A 10,837-nucleotide genomic window follows, 5' to 3' on the forward strand; every position below is an offset into this window, starting at 1 on the left:
GCAAGAGGATCACTTGAACTCAAATTGGAGGTTGCTGCGAGCTATGATGCTACAGCACTCTACCCAGGGCAACATCTTGAGACGGGGGGGGGGGGCCCAGATCAGAGTGCTAATTGTACTACATAAATCTGTAATTACATTAAATCCCTACAGCAAAACCTATGAAAATTTTTACTTGTGGCTAGGTGCAGTGGCTCACATCTGTGACACTAGCACCCTGCAAGGCCAAGGCAGGAGGATTGCTTGAGCTCAGGAGTTTAAGACCAGACTAACTAAGCAAGAACGAGATCCATACCTACTAAAATTAGAAAAATTAGCCAGGTGTTGTGGTGGGTTCCTGTAATCCCAGGTACTTGAGAGGCTGAGGGAGGAAATTCACTTGAACCCAGGAGTTTGAGGTTGTTTGGACAACAGAGTGAGACTTTGTCTCAAAAAAAAAAAAAAAATTCCCCTCTTTTATTTTTCCCTGTGTCAACACCAAAATAAGAGTGCTTCAAACATGGGGCTACAAATGTTATAAAGTGTTTTACATCCACGGAAGCCAGAGGAAAAATATAGCAATGCACCACACAATGACAGTTCAGTCAACAAAAGCAGTTATGCGGGACCATGTATATATACAGCAGTGGTCGTGTTGATTAATACTGTATTTTTTTTACTGTACCTTTTCTGTGTTTAGATCAGCGGTTCTCAACCCGTGTTGAGGGTCATGGCATTAGGAAGGTTGAGAACCACTGGTTTAGGTATACAGATGCTTACCATTGTACTGTAATCATTTTTAGCAAATTCAGTAATGGCTATACAGGTTTGTAGCTTAAGAATAATAAACTATCCCACATAGCCCAGACATGTAGTACATTACACTATTTAGGTTTAAGTATATTCTGTAATTATTGCACAACAATGAAACTGCCTAACAACATATTTCTTAGAACATACTCCCAGTATAAACACAAGACTGTACTAATAGAGAATAGAAAAGGGAAAGATATACTCCTAAAGGAGTGGGTCTACTTATCAGTCTTAGAGTAATAAAATCAATAATCTCCAAAAGATTTAAACAATTAAAGGTATTTCAAATGTAAGGATTTTAAAATGTACCTCCATTCAAACTAACACTCCCCAGGAATTAGAACTTGAAAGAGACACCATATCTTACCATTCAAGACTGTTATATACTCTATTAGCAAGTGTATGGGGAAATAAGTACTCTTTCTGCTGGTAGTTATACAGATTAGAACGATCCTCATGGAGAAAAATTCTGTGATACCTGACAAAATTATGCATGCATTTATTTCTCCACTAACCCAGCAAATCCATTTCTAGCACTAAATACACATCAGCAAAGATGACAGATACAAAGCACTACTCATTGCAACACTATTTGTAATACAAAGAGGGAAAACAAAGTCCACCAAGAGGAGATTGGTTGAGGAAAACACAGTATCTATTCAATAGAGTATTAAGCAGCAATTAAAAGAAATAAGGAAGCTCTTGAATTCTATGGTATGAACTCCAGAAAGGAGCCAGTGGCAAGTATACTATTTTTTCTACTGGAGAAGGGTGTTAAAAATACAAAGATATGGCTCGGCGCCTATAGCTCAACCGGCTAAGGCGCCAGCCACGTACACCTAAGGTGGCGGGTTCGAATCCCCAGCCCGGACCCGCCAAACAACAATGATGGCTGCAACCAAAAAATAGCCGGGCGTTGTGGCGGCCGCCTGTGGTCCCAGCTACTTGGGAGGCAGAGGCAGGAGACTCGCTTGAGTCCAGGAGTTGGAGGTTGCTGTGAGCTGTAATGCCACGACACTCTACCCAGGGGGACAGCTTGAGGCTCTGTCTCAAAAAAAAAAAAAAAAAATACAAAGATATATATACACATATGTATGTATGTATATATAGAGAGAGTTAAACTATAAACACACATATACACATGTATATACATAGATATACATATGTACATCTCCATCTTGTTCTCTTTTCCTATAGGTAACCTTTTTCATTAATATTTTTGAGTTATCTTTGCATTTTAACTATATATATACACACATATAGTTTATGTGTGTATATATATAGTTATGCATATAGTTACATATATAACTTTGCATTTTAAACTATATACATACATATATGTATATAACTATACGTATACATATATATGTATATATAGTTAACTGTATATATATGTATAATGCAAAGATAACCCAAAAATATTAATGAAAAAGGTCACCTATAGGAAAAGAAAACAAGATGGAGATTTGACAGAATACTTCTCCAAATGTATCCTCTTTTAGAGTTCTGAGTTTTAAACTGGGTTTGTCTTTTACCAATCCTAAAAAGAAAAGCAGGGCGGCACCTGTGGCTCAGTGAGTAGGGCGTCAGTCCCATATATGGAGGGTGGCAGGTTCAAATCCGGCCCTGCCAAACTGCAACAAAAAAATAGCCGGGCATTGTGGCGCCTGTGGTCCCAGCTACTCAGGAGGCTGAGGCAAGAGAATTGCCTAAACCCAAGACCTGGAGCAGGGAAAGCCCAGCTTGCTGATTTCCAGGTTTAGGTTTAAGGAAATCTCTGTTCAATCTTAGCTAACAAACAGAGACTTCAGTGGCCAAATATGACAAAGAATAGACTTCAAAGAATTGTTTCCAAAAAGTCATTAATCAAAAAACAAACAACAACAAAAAAATCCGAAAGCAATAACAAACAATAAACTCTGGTGAAGGACGAAGAATAGGAATTTGAGAACAAACTCAATACTTAAAATTGCCCCTTTTCAACAACAAAAAAGTTCTAAGATCTGCAGAGAAACATGAAAGTTTGAACACAAGTGTTAGACTTATTAGACAAACAACTTTAAGTCAACTGTATTAAACAGGTTCAAAAAGCATATTTAAAATAAAACATATCAAAAAAACTAAAGGGAAGTATAAGAATGAGGTCTTCCCAAAGAACATGACAAAAGATATTATTTTTAAAATGACCAAACCAAGATCATAAAGTTAAAAAGTACAAGAACTGAAATGAAAACTTCTCTATCACTACTAATGTCAAACAGCAGATGTGAGCAGGAAAAGTATGCATTTGTAAACTTGAAGGAAGATAGGTCAATTACGATTATCCAACCTGAGGGACTGAAAGAAAAAGGGGGCATGGTGGCTCAACCCTATAATCCTAGCACTTGGGAGGCAGAGAAGGGTGGATTGCCTGGTCTCAAGGGTTTAAGACCAGCCTGAGCCAGAGTGAGACCTCATCTCAAAAAAAAATTGGGCTTTGTGGTGGGCGCCTGCAGGCCCAATTACTTAGGCAGCTGAAGCAAGAGAATCACTTGAGCCCAAGAGTTTAAGGTTGCTGTGAGGTACTGACACCATGGCACTCTACCCAGTGCAACAGCTTGAGACTCTGTCCGCCCTCCCCCCCCAAAAGAAAAAGGGGACAAAAAATTAAAGAGACTTAGTAGACATGTGGAAAACCATCACATGTACCAACGTAAACATAATGGAAGTCCAAGAACAAGAGAATAGAAAGGAGAAAAAAAGAGTATTTGTAAGAAATAATGACCGGAAACTTCCCAAATTTGACAAAAAACCCACTAATCTATATATCTAAAAAGTTCAATGAATTCCAAGTAGAATAAACTCAGAATGATACCTTGAACAGCATAATGAAGCTGTGAAAAGGGGGGGGCGGGGGGATATCTAATAGCAGTAAGAGAGAAGCAACTCATCACTTGTAACAAAAACTGAAGCAATTTGTTGCTGGCAGTTCAGTCCTAACAAGAACCATTAATGGAATCCTTTAGAGTGAAATGAACACTAACCTGAATTCATACGAAAAATACTGGTAAACATAAGTAAACACAGAAGACAATTCAGACTTCCTACTTGACGTAAAGAACAACTGCACATAGCACCCACATAGCAATAAGGATATATCTCTTGGTGGGCATACAATGTATAAAAGTGTAATAGCAAAATGCAGAGGAAGAGGGGGTGCCACTCCTGTGGCTCAAAGGAGTGAGGTGCCAGCCCCATATACCTAAGGTGGTGGGTTCAAACCCAGCCCTGGCCAAAAAACACCCGCAAAAAATAAAAAAATAATAAAAAATTTTTTAAAAAAGGCAGAAGAAGAGAACAGAATCGTATTAGAGGAAATTTCTCTAGCCTATTGAAACTTGATTGGTGTTAGTCAAAACTAGATTGCTGTAAAATGTTAATTTTAATACCCAAGTCAGCCACTAAGAAAACAATACAAGGCAAGAAAGGAATTAAGATTATACACTAAAAGTAGGTATTTAACAGTAAGAAAGGCAATAATGGAGGAAAAGAGGAACAAAATGCAAAGTATAAACAGAAAAACTAACAGCAAAATGGCAATAAACCCCAACTTATCACTATGTATGTTTACTGCAAATGGTAAATATGGTCTGCAAATGGTCTAAATACACCAATTAAAAGGGAGAAACAGGACGGATTTTGAAAAGATAATCCAACCACATGTTCTCTAAGAGACACACTTTAGATCAAGACACATATAGCTTAAAAGAAAAAGATATATTATGTAAACACTAACCAGAAGAAACCACAATATCAAATGAATTGAATTTAAAAAAAAAAGTATTGGCAGAAATAAAGACATTTTATAGTAATAAAGGAATCAAACTATCAGGAATATGTAACAAATATAAAAACACACACACTTAAAAACTGAGCCCCAAAACACATGAAGGAAAATTTAACAAGAATGGAGAAATATAGGCCAGGTGCAGTGGCTCACACCTGTAATCCTCACACTCTGGGAGGCCCAGGCAGGTGGCCTGCCTGAGCTCACAAATTCGAGACCAGCCTAAGCCACAGTGAAAAACCTTGAGATCTAGTCTCTAAAAATAGCTGAAGGTTGTGGAGGGTGCCTGTAGTCCCAGCTACTTGGGAAGCTGAGACAAGAGAATTGCTTAAGCCCAAGAATTTAAGGTTGCTGAGAGCTGTGATGCCACAGAACTCTACTAGGGGCAACAAAGTAAGACTCTGTCTCAAAAAAAAAAAAAAAGAGAAATACAGTCCAAAAGTAATAGTTGGATAGTGCTCAGTAGTAGATCTTTAAAAAACAAAATAACAGGCCAGACACAATGGCTCACACTTATAATCCTAGCATTCGGGGAGGCCAAGGCCGGAGGATCGCCTGAGCTCAGGAGTTTGAGACCAGCCTGAGCAAGAGTGAACCCCAATCTCTACTTAAAAAAAAAAAAAAAACCAGCTAGGCATCATGTGAGCTACTTGGGAGGTACAGGCTGAGGCAAGAAAATAGCCGGAACCCAGGGGTTCAAGGTTGCTGTAAATTATGATGATGCCACAGCATTCCACTTAGGGTTACAAAGTAAGACTACCTAAAAAAAGTAAATTCTTATTATCCTCAGGATTTCAACACCATACTGAGCAAGAGCAAGATCCTATCCCTCCACAAAAAAAGAAAAAAAAAAAAGGCATAGCAAAATAAGCAGGTGTTGTGGTTGGAAAAGAAATGAAATCCAAAGTAAGTAGAATGAAAAAAGTTTATAGCTTAAATACATAAAACGGAAAGGAGAAAAATAAAGGCCAACAAAACCAAGAGATGGTTATTTGAAAATGTTAACAAAATTGACAAGCTAAACTGACCAACAAAAAATACAAAATCAACAATTGAAAAAGACTAAGTTACCACCAAACTTACAGAAAGTAGAAAGATTATTTGATATATAAACAACAAATCAGATGACCTAGGTGTAATCAACAAATTCCTAGAAAGACACAAACTATAGAAACTGAATGAAGAAGAAATAGAAAATGTGAATAGACTCTTAACAATTAGTTATTAAATCTCAAAGTTCAAAAATCTGCCAACAAGGAAAAACCCAGTACCAGGTGACTTTACTGCTGAACTCGACCAAATATTTAAAGGATTGACTTCATTCTTTGTCACAAAAACTACAAAAAGGAAAGCACTCATCAACTCCTTTTATGAGGCCGATAGTACCCTAATATCACAACCATAGAAACACGAGAAACTACAAAACAATATTCAAAATAATATTGGCTTATCTTGAACTGTTCCCCCACATTCAAACCTTCCTGCCACAAATCAACAATTATCCACATAATTCAACTGCAGGATTAAAAGGGTTGTTCTCAAGTGCTTTCTTACCCTGCACAAGCCTGTAGACAGGCCAACATTGTGGCCAGAGTTTCTGGAGGAAGTTGAGCACTTTTGGGCTGGTCTTTCTCTGGAGCAAGTCCACCCAATATAGAAGGGCACCGTCTCTTTAAAAAAGTCATACATGCTTGTATAAAAGGCTCCTGAAAGAGATAAGTCTCTTAGTATATTTGAAACCGATCTTAATTGCTTTCAGATTAAGAAAAACCGCTAAACACTATGACTAAAATCCAGAATAATACCTTCAGTGCCATTTAAAAAATTTATTTCTTTAGCAATTTTCACCACCAAAATTTAAAAGCAGAAACAAAGGAACAAATGCTACTTACCCCATGCTCTCGAATCTTATCCGTGAGCCACTTGTCAAGTTTGAGGTATTCACGACGTGAAGCAAGTGCAGCAAGGTCAATCACAAAGGCAAAAGGAGTACCATTTAGCAGCATTGACAAGGCCTACAGAAAAATCAGTATTAGAAATTACAAGTCAAGCTATCAAGTAAATATTTGTCTTAGTATGTTTAGGTCTTAGACCTGTTTTTCACAAATAAATTTGAATAAAACATAGCACTTGTAACATTTCCTTGGTCACAATTTAAACAATTTAGTATAATTCAGTGTTTTAACATTAGCCCTTACTTAAGATATCACATTTTGAAAGATGAGTCTACCTTTAAAATAAACTTTACTCTGTGCTTTCTCAAATAACTAAACCTAGAGCAGAGCAAGATTCAAAACATCAATAATTAACCTTCCCTGGCTCAGCACCTGTAGCTCAAGCTGCTAAGGCACCAGCCACATACACCAGAGCTGGCGGGTTCAAATCCAGGCTGGGCCTGCCAAACAACAATGACAACTACAACCCCCTCCCCCCCCAAAAAATAGCTGGGCGTTGTGGCAGGGGCCTATAGTCTCAGCTATGTGGGAGGCTGAGGCAAGAGAATCGCTTAAGCCCAGGAGTTGGAGGTTGCTGTAAGCTCTGACACCATGGCACTCTACCTAGGGGCAACAGTATGAGGCTCTGTCTCAAAAATAAATAATTAACCTTCCCCATTTTTAAAGCTCTAAACATAGCCTTACTCTAAGCAAAACTGCATTATCAACACTAATGTACCTAGTGATTAACAGTATCAATTTGTCAGAAGACCCTATTGATGCAGGAAGAAATATACCTACTTTACCCCAAAATTGTATCTCACAGATTATTATTATTATTTTTGAGACAGTCTCACTATGTCGCCCTCAGTAGAGTGCTAACGGTACCACAGTTCACAGGAACCTCAAACTCCTGGGCTCAAGTGATTCTCTGGTCTCAGTTTCACAAATAGCTAGGACCACATCTGGCTATTTTTTAGTTGTAGTTGTTGTATTCGAACCCACAAGCTCTGGTGTATGTGGCTGGCACCCTAGCTGCAGAGCTATAGGCTCCGAGCCTTTTTTTTTTTTTTAAAGAGATGGGGTCTCACTCTTGTTCAGGTTGGTCTCAAACTCCTTAGCTCAAGCAATCCACCCATCTTGGCCTCCCAAAGTGCTTAGAATTACAGGCATCTCACAGATTATTTATAAGAAAAGTTCAATTATCACTTTAAAATAGCCTTACAATACAGAGAACAGCAATTGAAAATAAATGAAAACATGCTTACATATCTAAACCCAATCTCCTCTCCATCTTTTTGACTTAACAAGGCAAAATTCTAAATCTCAGCTCATTTTATCTAAGAGCTAGTTTCATGCAAATTATTCCTAAGGCATCTTTGTTACATAAAAATTTATTTTTTTACCACTAATAAATCAGTCAGTGTCATTCAGTCCCTCTGAACTCACCTTCAAGTCCTGGGCCACATCAAGTATTCGAGATAATTTGGCCTGATCATACTGCTCCCCTCTCATGTACCATTCTGCCATGGCATGCATGATAAGTTGGCGAATTGAGGGAGACTGTCCCTAAGAAAAGTAGAAAAACAAAACTTAAATAACAATATTGCTAAACACTTGTGACAGTTCTATTACAAATGCCCAGCTAATTTTTCTTATTGTGCTTATGACATTAAGTCCAGGCTTCAAAGACTATGCAATCACAACGAGCCTTCATGGGAAATCCATGTTACGTCTATATCTTCCACGTGAATCCTGCTCCTAAGCCTGGGTCGTAGTTAAAATTTAACAAACTTATTTGCTTTATATACATTTACAAACAGAAAACCAGAAACAGAATATAATGTAAAATGATATGAACATTGTTATAATTACTTAAAATTAGAAATTACTGACATATAAATAAAGACAAGACAGTTAAAAGTGACCATTTCACATGTTACATAGTATAGAGCTGTATCACTATTTCTCAGAGTGGTGTTTGTATACATATTCTAAATCTGGCTATTTCCACAAACAAAAATGTTCAAATTTTGAGGGATAATTATTCAATTTCTTTTCTACCAACAGGTAGCCTGGCTTTCAGTATTAATCTTGCATGATATAAATACACAGCTGGAACTCAGTGAACATTTGTCACAGAAGCAACACCAAGGCAATTACTAGAGCTGTGGCCCTAGAGACACAGATGGTCCAAATACAGTATTTAACCCCAAATGGGGAGATGCAGTTTCTTTCAGTCTGCCCTTTCTAACTCTAAAGCTGTGGTAAGGAAGGAATAAAGAACATCTGAGCTGTAAATACTCGATTAAATGTGTTAGGGCCCAGGCGTCCTCAAAGTACGGCCCGCGGGCCACATGCAGCCCGCCTAGGACATTTATCTGGCCCACTGGTGTTTCTGCTGCCACTGCCTGTCCTTCTTAGCAGCCAATTCGTCCCGGGGCCTGCAGTCTGGTTCTCCCACGGTCTAAGGGACAGTGAACTGGCCCCCTGTTTAAAAAGTTTGAGGACCCCTCTGTTAGGCCTTTTGTAAACTTTAAGTTTATCAAGTTTAGTGACTCCCTAAGAAAGGAGATGATGACTGGAACTAAGATGACCATTTTTCATTTATAAGTAGAGTCCTTAGTTAATTTTAAGACAGTGTTTTGTTGCCTAAGCTAGAGTGCAATGGCCCAATCATGGCTCACTATAACCCCAAACTCCTGGGCTGAAGTGATCCTCCTCCCTCAGCCTCCTGAATAGCTGAACCTACAGACCTGAGCCCCCACACTCAACAAACTTTACTTTTTGTAGAGATGGGGTCTTGCTATTTTGCTCAGCATGGTCTTTAACTTCTGGCCTCAATCAATCCTGCTATCTTGGCCTCCTAAAGCACAGAATTACAGAATTGACCACCACATCCAGCCCCAAATAATTTTTTTCTTTTTTTGAGACAGTCTCATTATGTTGCCCTGGGTAGAGTGCCATGCTGTCACAGCTCAAAGCAACCTCAAACTCTTGGGCTTAAGCAATTCTCTTGCCTCAGCCTCCCAAGTAGCTGGGACTACAGGCACCTGCCACAACACCTGGCTGTATTTTTGTTGTTGTTGTTATAGTTGTCACTGTTGTTTAAGCAGGCCCGGGCTGGGTTCGAACTCGCCAGTCCTGGTGTATGTGGCCGGCACCCTAACCACTGAACAACGGGCGCTGAGCCTGCAATTAATTTTTAAAAGCATTTGTATGTAATATTAACAACTGTAAGAATAATTAAGGAGGGTGGCACCTGCGGAAAAAGCACGAAGGATCTAAGTGGGTAGGGTGCCAGTCCCATATACCGAGGGTGGCAGGTTCAAACCCAGCCCTGACCAAATTGCAATAAAAAATTAGCTGGGTGTTGTGGTGGATGCCTGTAGTCCCAGCTACTCAGGAGGCTGAGGCAAGAGAATTGCCTAAGCCCAGGAGCTGGAGGTTGCTATGAACTGTGTGATGCCAGTACTCTACTGAGGGCGATAAAGTGAGACTCTATCTCTACTAATTAATAATAATAATAATTAAAGAAAAAAGTAATATAGAGGATAAGGTAGGAGGATCACTTGAGGCCAGGAGTTCAAGTTCCACTGGGCAACCAAGCAAGATCCCATATCTCAGAAGAGAAGACTAAAAAATAAAATAAAATAAAATAAAAGGACACTTGAGATAAAGTAGAAGATGACTGCCCCTGCAGAAGGGGGATGAGTGAAAAAAGCACAAAGGATCTAAGAGCATTTCAGCACAACAACATAAAATTAAATGTAAATGCTTAATATAGATAAAACAGAAAATAATGCTAATTAGATGGATTTGTCATCTTCTCCTATTTAAAAAGTGACATTAGTACCATCTGCTCTTGATTAACGTTAACTATGATAAATGTTTGAGCTCTTCCAGGGATGTCCAACCTGTAGCCCACATGCAGATTATTTGAGGTTTGTTTGAAAAGTATGCACAAATTTCTTCTCTTGCTAATCAGCTTTCAATTAGTGTTTGTGTATTTAATGTGTGGCCCAGACAAGACAACTCTCACTCCTTCAATGTGGGGCAGAAAAGAAAAAAGGTTGAGCATCCATTTATGTAATTCAATAACAAATTATATGAATTTTTAAAAAATTATCTTGCCTAGGTTACGGCATCAGCCACATACACCGAGTCTGGTGCATTCAAACCTAACCCAGGCCAGCTAAACAATGACAACTTCAACAAAAAATAGCCAGGTGTTGTGGTGGGCATCTGTAGTCCCATCTATTTGAGAGGCTGAGGCAAGAGAATC

General features: G+C 38.7%; 1 protein-coding gene across 6 annotated transcripts in view; it reads right to left on the bottom strand.

The window, feature by feature from the left end:
- Positions 1 to 10,837, bottom strand: part of CNOT1 (CCR4-NOT transcription complex subunit 1) — a 119,785-nt gene that overhangs the window by 56,458 nt on the left and 52,490 nt on the right. For all 6 annotated transcript variants that reach the window (XM_023514784.1, XM_023514782.1, XM_012806839.2 and 3 more), the window contains exons 14-16: positions 8,002 to 8,121; positions 6,511 to 6,633; positions 6,173 to 6,324 (exon numbers count right to left, since the gene is read on the bottom strand). In XM_023514784.1, the coding sequence (XP_023370552.1) occupies positions 6,173 to 6,324; positions 6,511 to 6,633; positions 8,002 to 8,121 (395 nt within the window). The remainder of the gene's footprint in view (positions 1 to 6,172; positions 6,325 to 6,510; positions 6,634 to 8,001; positions 8,122 to 10,837) is intronic.

This window comes from Otolemur garnettii, unplaced genomic scaffold (genome assembly GCF_000181295.1).
Source record: "Otolemur garnettii isolate 467f Iridium unplaced genomic scaffold, OtoGar3 scaffold00058, whole genome shotgun sequence".
NCBI lineage: Eukaryota > Metazoa > Chordata > Mammalia > Primates > Galagidae > Otolemur > Otolemur garnettii.